This window comes from Perissodus microlepis, chromosome 17, assembly GCF_051167445.1.
Source record: "Perissodus microlepis isolate ML-2025 ecotype Zambia chromosome 17, ASM5116744v1, whole genome shotgun sequence".
Lineage (NCBI taxonomy): Eukaryota > Metazoa > Chordata > Actinopteri > Cichliformes > Cichlidae > Perissodus > Perissodus microlepis.
This window is the reverse complement of record NC_140477.1, coordinates 7,622,737-7,639,700: the sequence shown is the minus strand read 5'-3', so window position 1 is coordinate 7,639,700 and position 16,964 is coordinate 7,622,737. Positions and strand designations below refer to the sequence as shown.

At 38.5% G+C, this 16,964-nt stretch overlaps 1 protein-coding gene across 7 annotated transcripts in view; it reads left to right on the top strand.

Annotated features, from left to right (window-relative positions):
* Positions 1-16,964, top strand: part of tfec (transcription factor EC) — a 34,309-nt gene that overhangs the window by 11,447 nt on the left and 5,898 nt on the right. For 2 of the 7 annotated variants that reach the window (XM_084910865.1, XM_084910862.1), the window contains exons 1-3: positions 12,051-14,492; positions 15,074-15,328; positions 16,083-16,184. In XM_084910865.1, coding sequence (XP_084766991.1) covers positions 14,433-14,492; positions 15,074-15,328; positions 16,083-16,184 — 417 coding nt within the window. In that variant the 5' untranslated portion in view covers positions 12,051-14,432. Of the gene's footprint in view, positions 1-11,265; positions 11,407-12,050; positions 14,493-15,073; positions 15,329-16,082; positions 16,185-16,964 lie in introns of those variants that run through there. The other 5 variants (XM_084910860.1, XM_084910858.1, XM_084910864.1 and 2 more) reach the window with 3 other exon arrangements.

The following is a 16,964-nucleotide window of genomic DNA, read 5'->3' as shown; positions in this document are numbered from 1 at the left end:
CCCCGCTCAGAATAATTAATGAATAACAGAGAGGATAAAGACAAAAGGCGCAGAGCGGTCTGGTTGAGTGGTGAGCGAGGGTAATACATCAAAGAATGCCGTTAATTGGCCCTGTGGCTTTCATTCTTTGCCCTATTTCTTTCAATTCATTGACTCAAAATAATGGGTTCAGGTTCATTATCAACAGGTTGTAAGCCCTGGGAGTGCCAAAATTCAACTGGAGAGTCAGGGGTGTGTGAGTGAGCGTGCATATGCTTGCCAGTCCATGTGTACAAAAACGTGTGTAATGGCTTAGATTTTTGCCTGCCCCCCCTCCAAGTCTTGACAACATCAATTCCACACAGGAAAACTAAGAGTTGTACAGGCAGGTTGAGAGCAAAGAGCAATAGACTGCAATTTTTAACTTCATTTTTTTATTTTTAAATAGTTGTGCAAGAACGTAGACATACAACTTTTACTGTTTATGTTTGTGAATCCTACAAGTCCTGTAGCGATGCTGGAATATAACTGGTACGGACAGGTAAGTGAAGCTGACGCACCAATCCCTGCATTGATGCTTTCAAAAGTATACTGATGTAAACCTCTGCTGATGTATCTGCGTGAGTCTGCAAAGCTTTCAGAATTGCTAATGTTGAATTACTATACTGCGGTGCATTGACTGCTTACATTGTTTAACAATGTTAAACGCCATTTATTGTTTAACATTCAGACTGTAGACAATCAGACCAAGACTACCCTCGTTCTACACTACATGCTCAATAAAATCAAAGCAATTATTTGGACTCTTACTCTATACATTTACATAACTTCATATCACTAACTTTAAAATAATATAATTGTATTGTGTGACTGCTTAAATGCTTAGCATAAAGAACAGCCTCGTTTCACATAGCACAAAAAAAAAAGAACTTGATGACTCTATTAAATGTTAAATAAAATGAAGCTTGTACAGGGCATAGTTAGAGTAAATAATGTGCATTTAAATGGCATCAGACTCCGTCAAATTCTGTTTAAATTAACAAGGCCGACAGTATTACCTCATCAGTGACATAGCAAAACACTGCAGACTCATTAAAAGATAATCTCCTTAAAGGAGCTTAACTTTACTGCTGTTTCATTCACTTGTTATGAACACTATTTGTTGTCACAGCAACTATGAGGGCTACGGTAGTGTTGCCAATGGCTTTAGTGGTCGCTAATATTAACAAATCCCGACTAGCTTTCTTTGAATTGATGTAAACACGTGCAAGGTAGAATTACGTTATAGTAAAAAACACAGTAAATAGGAAAAATAGATTTGTTTACATTTTCGATTTTGGACAATAAAGCATGTTGACAATAAGTAATTCAATTTGTTTCTTTAGTAGTTATATGTTATTTAGTGCTGTTCTATGTCATAATGTCACAGGAACTGTTTAGCACACTTTGTTATCTGTTAAGTCAGTGTAAGTATTGTCATCATAGTACTGAACAACGTAATTGTACTTCACAGATTTTCTGATGTGTTTAATGAATATCGTTAATTGATATCGTTAATCGTTAAATGAGAGAATTTCCTGGGTTTTTAAAACATTTATCTTTGTCTTTTTTTTCTGACAAACTTAATTTTATTTACATATGTCAAAACCAGCTAGTGTGGCTTTGGGCTGAAAACCCCTCTTGAAATGCTTGTGCTTGCATATATAACCAAAGGAGTTGTGAAGGAGCAAAGGATAACAGGAGAGTTACTTCAATTGCCAGAACTTTGTCTGTTCACAACACGTGATTTTGTTGGAAAACATTGCTGCGTGTTACACACCGTGAAATACTTCTGCCATCCTCTTAGCTATTGCAGAACGGTCTTTCCCCCTCTTTTAGTCTTTTAACTGTGAAACCAAAGATTTCCCATACCTGGGTAAGCCATGTCAAGCAATTAATACCCTGAAAAACGCCTTTTAAGTGAGTCTTTTGGTCTGTGGACCTCCCAATTGTGATGAAAAGATTGGTGTCGTGTCTTGTTATCCTCGCACAAGCGCATTCTCCGCCAGCACATCTGATAATTACCATAAGTTGAGATGGAAAGAGAAACAAACTTTCAGGGTCCTATAAAATATAAAATAGCCAAAGATTTGTGGAAGAAAGTTATATTTTCTAAAACATTCTGGGATAATATGAGACATATGGCTGTTTAAACAGACAAAGATAAAGCTAAAATGCTCCAGAAAATGTTTAGCTGTAATTATACGTATACAAAGTTTTTATTTCACACGTTAAAACATGCATAACCACCAGCCAGATCCTTTAATCTGTCATTTCTTTGTACTGTGCACCTTTCTACATGCACAGTTTGAATTATGTTGCTCATACTGTATATAAAGATATGAAAAGGATTATATATGATTATAAATTATGTAAAACAGCAACGGTTCATGGTCATTTCTGGTTCACTGACATCGCAAACGTTTCACACACAGAAGCAGAAAATTGTAAAGCACCAATCATTTTGGTTCACACACACAGTAATAACATGGAGTAGAATAAATGCAACAACACATGCTTGAACACAGACAATGGAGGCATGCAGAAATGAGCAAGTAGTATTCAGGGAGTGTCAGCAGGGTTTTGAGGAAGAAATAAATAAACCGCCCGTCCCTTACAGCATTATAATTACAAAAATGAGTGAAAATGTGTTTATGCTTAGTTACTGAATGTAAGTATAAGAACTGGTGTTGGACATCCAACAGTTAAAATAAAATACAGCAAGTTAATATTCATTTTAATGACAAGAAAGTTTGGTTTTAAGCATTTTTAACTTTGTATTTGGATTTTTTTAAATATAAAAATTCTGTAAAAATGTCTGAGAAGGATCTTTAAGAGTAAAACAACACGCTCTAACTGCATTCTACAATTAATAATATATGAAGGCTTCCTGATTCTGAGGTGGGAGCTTTGGGCAGATATTTGGGAATATAAAGCACAGGATCGGTCAATAGGGAATTGTTGCATTTCCCTTTGCAAGACATCTTTGGCAGCTATAACACTTGGTTAAGGCTTGGACCAAAATCTGGTCTTCTGCATGTAACCCGTATCCCTGACACTACTGCACTAACACCCCAAACTTCACCCCCAAACCTTAATGTGTGGTGCACATTCCCTCTACTCCTGGCACTAAAAGTTGAAAACGGATGTCAATTGCAAGGAGACAATCTTTGGTATTCTGGTAACCCTTTGGTATTCTAGTCTGTTATAGAAAAACAAATAAAAGTGCAGGGTTACTTTTAAAATATGGTGAAGACGCAAGAAAGATGAACAAATGCCATTATGAACATCGATGTGATGTGCAGCAGCTCATTTTGTTGGTAACTGAAATCAAAACATTCATGTTAAATTTAAGGTTTAAAACTGGTGAACCTGTAGTTGATTTTAACTTTATTTTGAGCAGCAGGGGAGTGCATTGTAGCCTACAATGGAAAAGTTGGCACTGGCAGAAATTCTGTAACACACTTGAAACTGGCAGTACCTAAATGATGAAAAAAATAATAATAAATTGGACTCAGGCAGAGCTAATTACACAATTTACCCCAGACTAGGAGTTGGAGTGGTGGGAGAGTGTGGCTCGCAGTGTAGCATGATCCAGTAGTATCTGCGCAAGAAAGATATTTTTTTTAAAAAGAAAAGAGAAAGCCTGCTTTTGAATTCTTGAACAAAAAAAAATACTTTCATTTTGGTCAGTGCGCACATATGGAAACACATTATGTTATGTAGGAAGGTGATGTGATATGATCTAAATGCAGATCAGCGTCTGATCAGAGCTGCGTCCTGCTTGTGATTGCTTTTCACTTCACAGCAGCTCACTCGTTCAAACAGTAAAAGCACAAAGATAGCCAGACGGAAGCAAACAAACAGCTCTTTGTCCACAGCTCCACTATATATTATTAGTTCGAGTAAGGTCAAAGCTGATTTAATTTTCTGCTTAGTTCTCATTAAACAGCTATTGCATTATTTAATTTCCCACAATCAAGTTAAGGAAGAAGAGTGGGGGTTGACTAATCAATATATGTCCACCAAAAGCTTTTGAACAGTAGATTACAAATTTAGCCCACAAAGCTTTATACTAGTTAGGAACAGTAAGATCCTCTTTTTGATGCCATATTAAGCTTTAAAGGTCAGCAGTATATAGAAATATTGAAATATTTCCGATTCTGATCTTCTGGCCAAAGACTTCATCAAAAGTTTTTTCCTTGAATGTTTATGAGGACTTAGAATAAACACTCATCAAACCCTGATGGCCTGCCCTGTTTACCCTGTGGGATACAGCGGAAGTTACTAAGTGATATATGTAAAGATTTTTGAGTATCCCAACTAATTAAAAAAATGTGGCAAATATAAACATGAACTATAAATTGCTCCTGAGAATGAATGAACAGATAAGCACTGGAGAAATGGTTTAAATACTTAAATAAACAGTAAGTTAAAAGGGATCTTTCCAAGGTGTACTCTGACTTCCACTCAGTGTCAACTTGGAAAGACTCCATACTCCTGCGACAGCTAGTTAGATAACTGGTTAAAATAATTGATTGATAAGGTAAAAACACAGATGAAATAACTTAAAATAACAGATAAATGGGATAAACAGCTTGCTAAAATTAACGAACAATTCTTTAATGCATGTTGAAGTCTGCAACCAATGCACTACAGTCCACCTGAAGGGCACTACTATATAAAAACTAATAGATAGATGTCTGAAATAGTAAGCTGAAATGAAAAGTAGCTCACAGAATAAATTAAACGCTTGAAAGAGTGTTTAAACAAATTGCTAAATGTGGGGTGCAGGTAACTGGTCCAATTGAATCCATGATTTTGCCCCAAAAAAAACAATATAACAGAGGGCACAGTGGTCAGCGCTGTTACCTCACAGTAAGAAGGTCCTGGATTTGAATCCACCACCTGGTCAGGGCCTTTCTGTGTGGCATGTTCTCCCCAAGCCTGTATGGGTTCTATCCAGGTACCCCAGCTTACTCCCACAAACATGCTTCTTCCAGCTGCTCCCTTATTTACAAGGAGTCACCACATTTGGTAGGCCCACATATTTAATTTTAAAGTGTCTTTTAAAACCGGGTGGACTTTGTGACGCAACACCAAAGGGATTTGTGTCTCCTCCCAGGATCAAACAGCGGATCTTGGCCACTAGACTGGTTTACATAGATCCAATAGTGTCCAAAGACATGCACGTCAGATTAATTGGTCCTCTCCATTACCCCTACAACAGACTGGCAGCTTGTCCAAGGTATAACCTGCCTCTTGCCTCATGACTGACTAGATAGGCTCCAGCCCCCTCACGACCCCGAATTGAATAAGTGGAAGAACGTAGGTGGTTGCATTTTCCATTATCTTCAGACACAAAAAGCACGTCTAATGTTCCACTTATATGTTGCATCATGTTGCCTAATGTTTTTATATTGATTCATAATACTACAGACTAAGTTGATCATTCTGTAATAGGTTACCCAAGACTTAATTACAAGGCTTGATGCTGTTAGATTATTAAATCTTTTTTGGCCAGCTCTTACCGATTCTTTCCTGACTATTAAATTCAATAGTCTGTGCTTCATCCATGACTATACCTTCATGTCATATGAATAGTTTCATTCAGGGTGTTTATCTAAGAGTGTAATTTTACAAGAATTGCTAGTAGACAGTTTCATTAAATTCTTAAAAATTGTTATGTTTTCTTAGTAACTGATAGATGCAGACTCATTGTGAGTGGACTGCGGATATATAGATATGAGCTGGGCTGTGTTTAAGTAATTAAATAATGGATTTAAACATATTCCAGTAGATGATCTTTGAGTGTTATTTTTGCTGTTCTAAATATTAATACTAATTGCAACTATCTAGCTAGAAACGTCAAAGAATCCAGATTAAAACTTAAACTCCCATCAGTGCAGATGTAAAAGGTTCTAATTTTATGTCTGTAAGTGTTATTTCAGTATAAGTTTTGTTGGAGGTGGGTAAAAGACCAACCTCCATGCTATGAAATGACAAGTCTTCAAAGCAGGATTACCAATCACCGATTATTGACGACCATTGTAGTTTCTGATTTTATTATCAGCTTGTCTGCTAAACAAATAAGATAGAAATGACTGAAATTGGTAAATTGATACATAAAAATCTATGCCTATAATAAAACCAGTAGCGAATTTAAGCTGTCAGTCAGCCTGGTGTAGACACTCTGCCTGCTGACACTCAGACAGCTGGTACTGAGGACTGAGAGGTCAGAGTCTCTGTGAACTGAACAGATCAAACGCTTCAATAAAATCCTACTTACACTCATGTCTCTTACTGTGGTTTCCCAGCAGGATGTATAACTTCAGAACAGATTGAATTAGTGAGAGAGAATAGATTCCTAATTGATTAGACTAAGTGTATTTAGACTCAATTTGACATGCAGCATTTGTACAAAAGGCACAGTGAGTCAAGTTTTTTTGTGATAAATAGATAAATATATCTTTCCTTTACAAAAAAGTAGGGTAGCACAGTCGTACTTAACCGCATCTTTCTTTTAAGGAAATCTAATTCATTGTCTGTATTGTAACTATTTTGTCTATAATCCTTTATCCAGTCTTGAAAAGTCTTTAGTTTGGTAAGCTGGGATTGTCTTGCAATCAATCATGTGCATAATTTTAATAAGACTTCATCTTAATAGTTATAGCTGGGGCTCACTGGGGCTTCTTTTCACCGTCTGCCAAAGCGAGAGATTAAAGTTTGTCTATGGTGCAGCTTTCTGACATCATCCAAAGAAGCAATGCTAAACATCGCTCTATCCTGTTCTAGCTCACTGGACAGTGAGGGTCAAGGCTGAGATTCCCCTTTCAGAACTACTACACAGTAGTTTACCCATAATCCTGTTCTGTACTTCTCAACAGCTTCTGTTTAAACTTCTTTTGAGGAAAACTTGTCCTGTGTTTCTTGCTCGAATCCATCAGGTGGCCTGGGCCTTTCTGTTTGCGTCTGAATGTTCTACCCGTTTCCCTGGGTTCTCTCTGGGTATTCTGGCTTCTTCCCACAATTCAAAGACATGTAATTATTGGGGTTAGGGTAAATGGTGACCTAACTTGTCCATAGGTGTGAATTTGAGTGCGAATGGTTGTCTGTCTCTATGTGTTAGCCCTGCGATAGACTGGGGACCTGTGCATGGTGTACCCCACCTCTCACCCTATGATAGCTCGGATAGGCTCCACCCTCCCCGAGCCTAATAAGGTTAAGAGGAAGGGAGTGGATGGATGGCATTTGTATGACACACTGATCATAAGTCTTGAGTTACATCTCACTTCCATATATTTTGTTATAAAATAGGTGTAGTTATTTATTTAAATTAGTGCGGTCAGTGTTAATCTCGTTAAATTGACGTTAACGCCATAACTGCATTGGATGACGCTAACATGTTAACGAGCTAACCTCGCTAACACGTTGATGCCATGCAATGCGATCCGTGCTAACTCACTAACAGAGATTTGCCGGATTAATGCAGTTATGACGTTAATGTCATTTTAAGGAGATTAATGCTGACCGCACTAATTTAATTATATGCAAACATGCCTAAAAATGTAGTATATAAGACAAAATCAAAGTTTGGATCATTGTAACAAGCTTTAGAGTCAATATTTGGTATGACCACCGTTATTCTTTAATACAGTCCGAACTCTCTTAGAAAAACTTTCTCATGTTTTCTTAAGGAAAGATTCTCCAACCTTCTTGAAGAACATTCAAAGCTCCTCTTAGGCTGCCTTTTTTTCTGTTCTTTGTCGAGATGATCCCACACTGCTTCAGTAATTTTGAGAGGTTCTGGGGAGGCCAATCCATGACTGACAGTGTGTCATAGAAATGTGTTTTTCTGCCCAGGTATGCTTTTACTGCATTGGAAGTTTAATTTTTCACCACTGTCATGATGAAAAATGAAGCAGTTGACAATTCGATACGTTTGAGATGGTATTAAAACCTGATCATACTTTTCCATACAATATTTCCATCAGGTTTGACAAGATTGCACAACACCACTGGCTGAATTGCAGTCGCAGACAGAGCCTATGTTGTACAAATGACTGATTGTCAGGTTCTTGTGTAATGTGGCATATTTCAGTCATTTCTTCCTGGTTCCTTTTATTGGACCATTTCTGATGAGGTTTCAGTGAACAGTATAGGGCTCACCTGTAGGGCCATATGCAACAGTCAGGTCCTGTGTCAGGTCTTTGCTGGATTTTTTCCCTATTTCTTAAGGACTTTTAGATACTGTTCATCTGCTGTTATATATTTTAGGCCTACAACTTCTTCTTTTGTCCTCCATGGGTTCCATTCCCACAATTTTTTAAGGACAGACTGCACATCATATCGCAATATGCCAATATTTCAGTTACTAGCTCTTTGGGAATCAACCTGTTGGTGCAATAGCACCATTTTATGTCAAATTTTATGTTATTCTGTTACCATTTTACTTATATTTGACTAAAGAAATTAGAACAAATGAAGTGTATTTGCAGCAGGCTGCTAGTAACAAAGTGCCTAACAATACAATTTAAAATGAGTTCTGTGTAAACGCATCATTGGTTAATCCCCTGAGTTAAATGGCCATTTTATGTGTGAAAAATTTACAGGTCAGTGTTAGGTGGCTTAACAACAACAGGACAGTGCACTTTAACATTTTTTAAACAATGTTTAGTTATTATATGTCTTATAGTCTTATCATTAAAAAACTAAAACCAACCAATGTAAACAATAATGTTAGCTATTACCTTTTGTGTAATAGCTGACATTGATTTTACAGTGTCATTAACAGCAAAAGGTTTTATTCACAAATATACAGTTTGTGTAGACCACTTGTGAAGTAAAAAAATATATATAAACAAAAAAACATAGAGTCTACAAACCTGGATTTATTCTGTGCTATTTCTTCATGTTCTTGCTAGCGCAGGATATTCAAGAGAACACAGCTGAAGCTAACCTTTGCTAACATTTGTGTGCGTGTCTGTGAAGCAGTGTGCATGCATATGTGCATGAGGGTCTGCGACCTCTCAGGTGTTCCTGTGAACAGGCTCCTTTTTCACTGCTCACAGAAAGAATAATGCGCTCTAACTGATTTAGCAGCAAAAATTGTATTATTGCATTTTGACTAATTACATCTACCCTGTACTGACAGAGAGGACAGGCTGCACTGCGTCGCTCTTTCTCCTACTCCTCTCTCAGCTTTCTGAAGACCTTCAGCTGACTGTAGCTATTTATGTAATACTCATTTGTAAAATTAAAGGTAAATGAGTCAGCCACAAATACATACTTTGTTAGTCTATTAGTGTGTTATGTCAGGTATTTGCACTTTGCTACAGTAGCTCACATTTTTAGTTCACTGCATTTTTAAACCAAAATTCAGTGGAAAGTGAACTGTTAAGTAAAACGATTAAGAACATATTTTTCTATATATGACTTGGTGTTAAAACCAGAGAAAATAGTTTCACAACTAAGTCCTCTGCTTGCTATATCAGTCAAATATAGTTAAATAGGTTTTGTTTGTGTACTTACAGGAATCAGTTTTTCTTTTTTAACCACAGCTGTAGTTATGTACCGCTAATGGCACTGTACGAATTTACATTTCATTTTCTCTCAGGCTTCAAAATATTACCCGTGTTTTTGTAATTAATGATGGCATTTTTTAAAAAAAAGAAGTTTGTTTACAATCAAACCTCCACAGGGCACCTTTAAATCATTTTACAGTGAGATGTCTTTACTTTAAGTATGAATTTTAATTATTTTCGCAGCACTGCTGAGGTGAACCATTTTCTTAAATTCAATATTTCATCAAGGTAACAAGCGCATGCTCTCGCACACAGTTTCACGTGTAATCCAGTTAAAATAGCTGTAATATTTAATTCATATGAGAATCATTAAAAGTGCAGTGGTGCTGTGTCCATTATGCATTCCTTTTCTAGCAGGATAAAACAGTCCTCAGATGTGGGCGCTGCACTTTGAAGTGTTGTCTCAGAAGCAGGCCAACTCTTACAGGAAGTCCCTGATGTTTAAAACATGCTATGACGGGGGACTAACAAAGGTGAGCACTTGTGGCTTGCCCCAAGATGAGCCAAAAATGGCCAGCCAGGAATTTTTGCCTAGATCTGATGGAGCGTACATACAGCAGACATCAAATAAACAAAATAGTGGACAAATATACACATGGGTAATGGTTGGAACAGTACAAAAACGAGTGCAGGAAAACACAGCAACAGATAAGCTGGAGAGATGGGCATGCCTCGTGTTGATGGTCAAATAGCAGCAACAGAATCCAGATAGTGCAGCATAAATATTACCTAATGATCTAGATCCGCTATATACACAGAAGATTACTGTGTACAGTAGCATCAAGAAGGGCATTCTTTGCGTAATGAAAACATTGACCATAGACACGTGTGGGGCAGGCTGCATTTAAACTGCTGAAATTTAAACTGCTGAAAGAAGACTTTTAAAGCCCAAAGTCTGCACAGGATTGATTTAATTGAATCATTGTGATTCAGTTTAAGCCATTATGTTCAATGTCCTCAAATTAATCCTGATGTGTTTATTACAGTGAATCAAAAATAATTACTGTATGAAATTTGAGTTCTTAAATTGTCAGGACCATTGTGGAGTTCACCCCAGAACATGTATCGGAGCAACTCTGATTCAGATTTATTCACCTGCTAATATAAAAACTTGTAAATCTTGGGATTAAAGGGAGGACTTTTCAGTGATTTTTGGCCTAATAATAACTAGAACATAATAAAATGTGTGTTTTAGCATGTTTGCACACATTCTCAAGATTCCTGTTTCCCTGTGTTGGAAAAGTGACTACAGTTTTGTGGATAAAATGACTTCCACTGGGAAGTTGGTGTCATGAAGACAGGAAACTGCGCTGAGCTAGGCTGGATGTTATGCGGGAAAAGCAGGAAAGTGTAGTGATCCACAAGCAAGCAGGAATTCACATTCTGTCAACTTATTATGGCTTCGCACACACACATACACACACTTACTTCAACCCCCTACTGTAAATGCCATCTGTATTTCTGCCTCTGTCAGGCCTTTTCCTTGACCAAACACACACACAGACACACGGCTACAGAGAGGAAACGGCTCGTGCTGCTCCCAAATAAGCTGATGTGTCATGGCTTCCTTTCTGATATTTCTGAAGAAAAAAAAAAAATTCAGGAAGGAGGCTGCAGCACCTCTCTTTTTCTTCCTCTTCTTCTCCTCCTGTCACGGTGTGAGACGAAGCTGTGGCTGTGACAGTTGTTCTTCTTCTGTAAGGATTTGCAGCTCCTGTGGTGGGAGACGCTGCCACTCTGGAGAGCCATGAGCCGCTGTTGTGTGGTCAAAGTAATCACCTTGACAGAGATCCAACTTTTACAGGTAGGGGAAATGACTTATTTACAGCCCAGGGATTTTGAGGCAATGACACACACTGAAGAAAACATTGTGTTAAATTCTATGTGTGCATTTGTTTGCACGCTAGACACATTTGCAGTTACAGCCAGACTAACCATGGAGGCACCGTGGAATGGGACTTTTGCTATCAGTTCGCTATCCCAGTCTTATCATTCCTCACATTGCACAATCTAGTGGGTGGTTACAGCTATTTACTGGTTAGCAGGCTCAGCAAAATACAGTAAGCATGACCGAGGAAGAGTTTTGTTCCACTTTCAACTTATCTCCATCCATTTGAGATGGGAAAACAAGATGTTAGATGTTAATAATCTGCATCAATATGTCGCAAAGTGCGGCATTTTGCAGAAATGAATCCAAAACTCCTAGTAGGTTTTGCCCATAATTTGTACAGCTAGCTAATGTCACCATCACCCAGTGTTTCATAAGTTGTTGGATTTTTCTGAAGTGAAAGGAGAACTTGGGCAAGACTGAAACTGGATTAGGCAAGAGCTTTGTGCATTTCAATGTAAAACCTGCAAGGTTGTCTAGTACAATGGCTTTGTGAGTGCAGCATTTCGGGGGGAGAGGGCCACTAAAGAAATACGCCTCTTAACTGCGAGGTAAATGACACCACTGTTAAATGGATCTCACAAATAGAGGCTAAAGAACTGGGCTTACGTTTAGCTGTGAAGGTGTTACTGTAATTTCGGGCCTGCTGCTATCTGTAAGTAGAAGCTGAGGTTTGGGATGTTGCTTTATTTTAAGCCTGACAGAGCTTTGAATTGATATGTTGAAAAGCTGCAGTTGTATTCACTTGCGATGGGATTTCTTGGGCGTGTACTGTAGAGTGCTTTAGATTTGATTAGGACATATGTAGGGACAAAGGCATGTTCTGGGTTTTGGCATTTTTATTTTAGTGGTCTAATATCTCTAATGACGAAAAGTGAGGAAGATACAGATATATATTATTTTATTCAAACACTCTGAAATATGCTGACAAGAAGGTGTGTTCTAAAGTTAAACTATGTGCATGAAGTCAAAAGGCAAAAAGCTTTCATAGTCTAATGTAGGTTTGCATGTCCGGAATAACTGTGCAAATGTGTGTAAATAGAAAACTGAACCCATGACCTCCTCTGTGCCAATAATCTCAAACACTGCCTCGATTGTTGTAGCAGGTGCTGGTAGCCGTGCCGAAAAAGAGGAAAACAACCAAAACAAAACAAAACTGAAGCATCTGAATAGCTACAACATGCCCAAACTCCTGATTGATTGCATTCTTATATTCTCTCCTGACCCAATTGTATGGCGGGCACTGATAATTTTCCTGCATGCCCGCTTCACACATGCACAGGCCTGCCATTGTCGAGGCTGGCCTTGGTGACTGAAGCACCATTACTCCTCAAATCTAATCAGATTTCCTTAAGTGGATAACAAGCGTGTCTCCGGCATTTACAGTAGTGAGAAAGCTGAAGTGAAACCAGGACAATCCGCTGTCACACAAAGCAGATGTGGTGTGCAGTGGTCCTGGCATCCCTCCTGCTATCCAAAGTGGAAAAAAATGTTGATTGGCTAACAACTGGCATCTTGTTTAGCCTGGAGAACTCAGATAACAACTCTTAGTCACTACTGACAAGATGAGTATTGTGATGAGCCTGGTCTTAGTTAGGTGGCTGAGTCGTGAATAAGGTCAGCTAGTCTAGCTGACAAGGGGGAATTTAATGCTGACTTTTAGCATAATTCTAAAGCTGTCAAAACTAAAAACTCCCTACAGTTCAGCAGCTTTGTGCCAGATAGCATTTGAAGAATAAGAAGTTTGGTCTGAAAGTATGACGATATAAAGGATAGCTGCATAACAAATCAGTTCTGACTATTTTTTTTTTTCTGAGGCAGCGTAAAAGAAGAAGTAACACTTGGACTGTTCTCACCAACAGCTGATGATACTTTTTTTTGGCATTTTAAATAAGCTAGCTGCTTTCCTCATCTTGACATAAACGACACCTGTCACCTGTTTTTAAGGCTGAGTACCGTGATCTAAATGTGTTACCATGAAATTAGGAACACATTAAATATCTGCATTTTCAAATCATGTTCGAGTAATACTGGTCTGGCCAATCGAAGCTTCTTGAGCTTGTTGTTGCTCAGTTTTTGGTGGGTCCTGATTCCGTCAGTCCCTGAAAGAGCATCTATTCCATGGTTTAAAATAGCTGAGAGCTTGCTGTTTTGACCAGTAAATAAAACAGATTTGGGAGGAAGTAAGCGAGACACAGGCAAACTGACCAACCTATTACAGTCAACAAGACTACCATTCTTAAATCATAGCACTTCATGTACTCCCCTAAATACTCTGCAGCCCCTAAACTAATAAAGCAAGTCACGACAGCAACTGTCTTTGTGAGCACCAACAAGCATGAAAATTTGATATTTTAGGAGGGATGTTCTTTCCTAAATTTGCCCTCAACTTACACCAAAGGAGACCTCAAAACAGATTTACTGCAGTTATTGTATGGGGAACGTATAATACTAAACTATTTACTTTAAAAGCCTTGAATGAATTGAAAGGCTTGGTTAAAAATGGCATTGGAGGAGTTATTTAAAAACTTCACTGGGGAACAAGGGTCAATTGTGCTGCCACAACCCCTACAGCAGGCTGCAGAGGACTTTGGGAGATCACCACTGATTGGTCAACCAGAAAGAAAAGGGCGGTCTGAGGGAGTTAGTGATAGATGCTAAAGGCAGATACCCTGCAGTGATCAAACCTTGGATGATCTAACAGTCCAGTGTTTGAAGTGATTATCACTGCTACGCAACATAAAGGCTTACACCCAGCTTTGGGCCTAATTAGTTCACTTAGGGCCCTTTATAAAGAGCTGGTAGGGAGACTGGAAGGGACAGACACTCACTGAGAAGTCACCAGATCAACAGGATAGCAGCAGCAGCAGCCGTGGATCCCTAAAGTTGACCTGCTGCCACACCAGAACAAATCAATTTGAAGATTATCTGCTTTTCTGAGAATGCCACACTTAAGTGACTGCAGTTACTACACAATGCGGGATGCAACCAGAGCTTCAAATGTAAGAATACCAACTTTTAGAAACATTGTGAGCGGCTTGGTAAAGTTTATTTAACACTGCTTTCATAATGTTTTTTTAAGGTCATCTTGACTATTGCTGTACTGACATGTAATTCAAGATCAACTGAAGATTAAATATTAAGACTGATTGTAAAAATAGTCTGCTTAGTTGGTTAAATTCAGCTGAAGTTTCAGGGGGGAAGAAAAGCTTTTTGCTTTTAGGTTTTTAAAAAAAAAAAAAACTTTTAGACTGTGAAAATGAGTTCAGAGAATCAGATCAAATTCCCATAAAGAAACTTTCAACATTTTTATTTCTGTATATGATTCACTTTATTATGAGTGCTAACTTACATTTTGCAAGTCTGTAAATTTACTGCGCATAAGTGACTAATCACGGCAAACTAGTTATGTGTGTTACTTTAGATATTCTTTTCATAAAGTCAATAGCTGTTTTGGACAACCCCTGTGCAAATACTCTGAGTCAGCGCTGTTTCAGCGGTATGGGAAACAGTGCCCAACCTTGCGCTTCCTGGACTAACTTAGTCAGCTTGCTGAACTGTTGAATGATCTGTTCTGCTACAGGTACAGAGCCACCTGGAGAACTCCAAGTTCCATCTCCACCAGAGCCAGAATCAGCCCGTGAAGCAGTACCTGACGCTGGGCTCCAAGCTGGCCTCCTCGGCCGCATCAGGCCACGCCGTGACACATCCGCACACCCCTGGCCAGGCACTCGCCACCGTGCCGATCATGAGGAACGGACACATGCCCCCTGTCAGTGACAGCAGTAACCCCAACAGCCCTGTTACCCTGCTTACGATGGCCAATCATGACAGTGAGGTGAGTGGACGCATGGAAAAGGAAAGAATCTCAATCATGACTTTGTGGAACTGAAATTCAGAGAACTCCGACCGTGAAATTGAAACAGAAGTTTTGAACCACAGACTGGGTCACTTACGGATGAACTGTGGTTCATGGTTTTTGTAGATTACACAACATCCTTACAAGGTTTTCCTTTCAGCACAGCCTATTACTTTAAAGCAAAGCTTTTCTTCTCTGTTGATTTTTAATAAGCACTTGTGAAAGATTTGTTGCTGCCCCTCTAATTTCTTTCTAAGGGTGATAAATAATGGCTGACACTTTGTTGAGATGGATAGCTGACACAGGGCATACTTCAGAAGCATCAATTATGACTAAATGTACTATCTGGATTGGGTCTGAATCTTAATGCAGGGAGCAGGTCCAACTAATCATCTAAACAAAGTGATGCCATTATTGATCGCCCTCTCTCTCTGATGTGCTCATCAATAACTTCAGACATGCAGTCTCTGATGAGAGAACCCCTTTCAAAGGAGGAAACTAGGTTGGTAACAGATGCCTGTTTTTTCCCGCCAGTACCACTAACAAATCTGAGAACATGGCGGCGAAGAGCTCGTCTGTTATTGAATTAATCTCTCCACAGTTCCTCCCTCTTTTTCCCTTGTCTATTCTGGTTTGAATGTTGAGATTTCAAACGAATTGGACAGCATTGAAATTCTGGTACAAACATCATCAGTCTGTCCTTGAGTACACTGAAATCACTGTTTTCTTTTAGTTTCCAATGGATGAAGTTATTGATGACCTAATTAGTCTTGAATCCGGTTTCAATGATGGAGGCTTGGATTGCATGGAGCCTAACATCATAATGCAAAACAATGTAAGTATGAATCACATCAACTTTGCTCTAATAGCTACTCATTAACCCCCCCCGTTTTTTAAAAAAATAATGCTTTGTGCTGATTTCTGCATTTCTGCATGGCTGCCTCTGTGGGTTAAACTAGGTGAGCCTAGATTTGTGACAGTCCCCTTAACTAATCACTTCTCTGTTTTTAAAGTTGAATGGGGACTTGAAAGTGAGGTTTCTTTACCCAAACCCTTAGGTGCTGGTTTGACTCGCTTGGGAAAAAGGGGACCCGACTCAGTTTGAGGTCAGCTTAAGTCTAGAAACGAGTCAAAGTTCACTTGAGATTAGCAACATTACTAAAGAAGTTTAACAAAGCAGATTAAGAACTTTTTTTTAAAGGAAAAGTGATGACATGCGTTTAACAACAAAAGCTAAATGTATAGTAAATTCATAAATTCATAGGAAAATCACATGTGAGAAAGGTCTTTTTATACTAGTCTGTAATGATGAAAAAAAATCCAATAAATGCTCTCAAAGTAATCAAATCTAAACCTGACATTTAGATTAGTGCATTAAAGCATTTAGTAACATAAAGGAAAACTTTAAATCAGTCTAAAAAAAAAACCCAAACACATAAAATGCACACTTTTTAACTCTTTAGCAAAAATAAGGTGGATGCACTGATGCATCAGTAGAATTCACAGACAGGGAAGAATTCAAGAACTCTGGGACAAGAGGTCCGTTTGGCCAGAGAACATAGCTACACAATGGGAATCAGGCCTAACTCCACAAATAAAAAGAGACACACACACA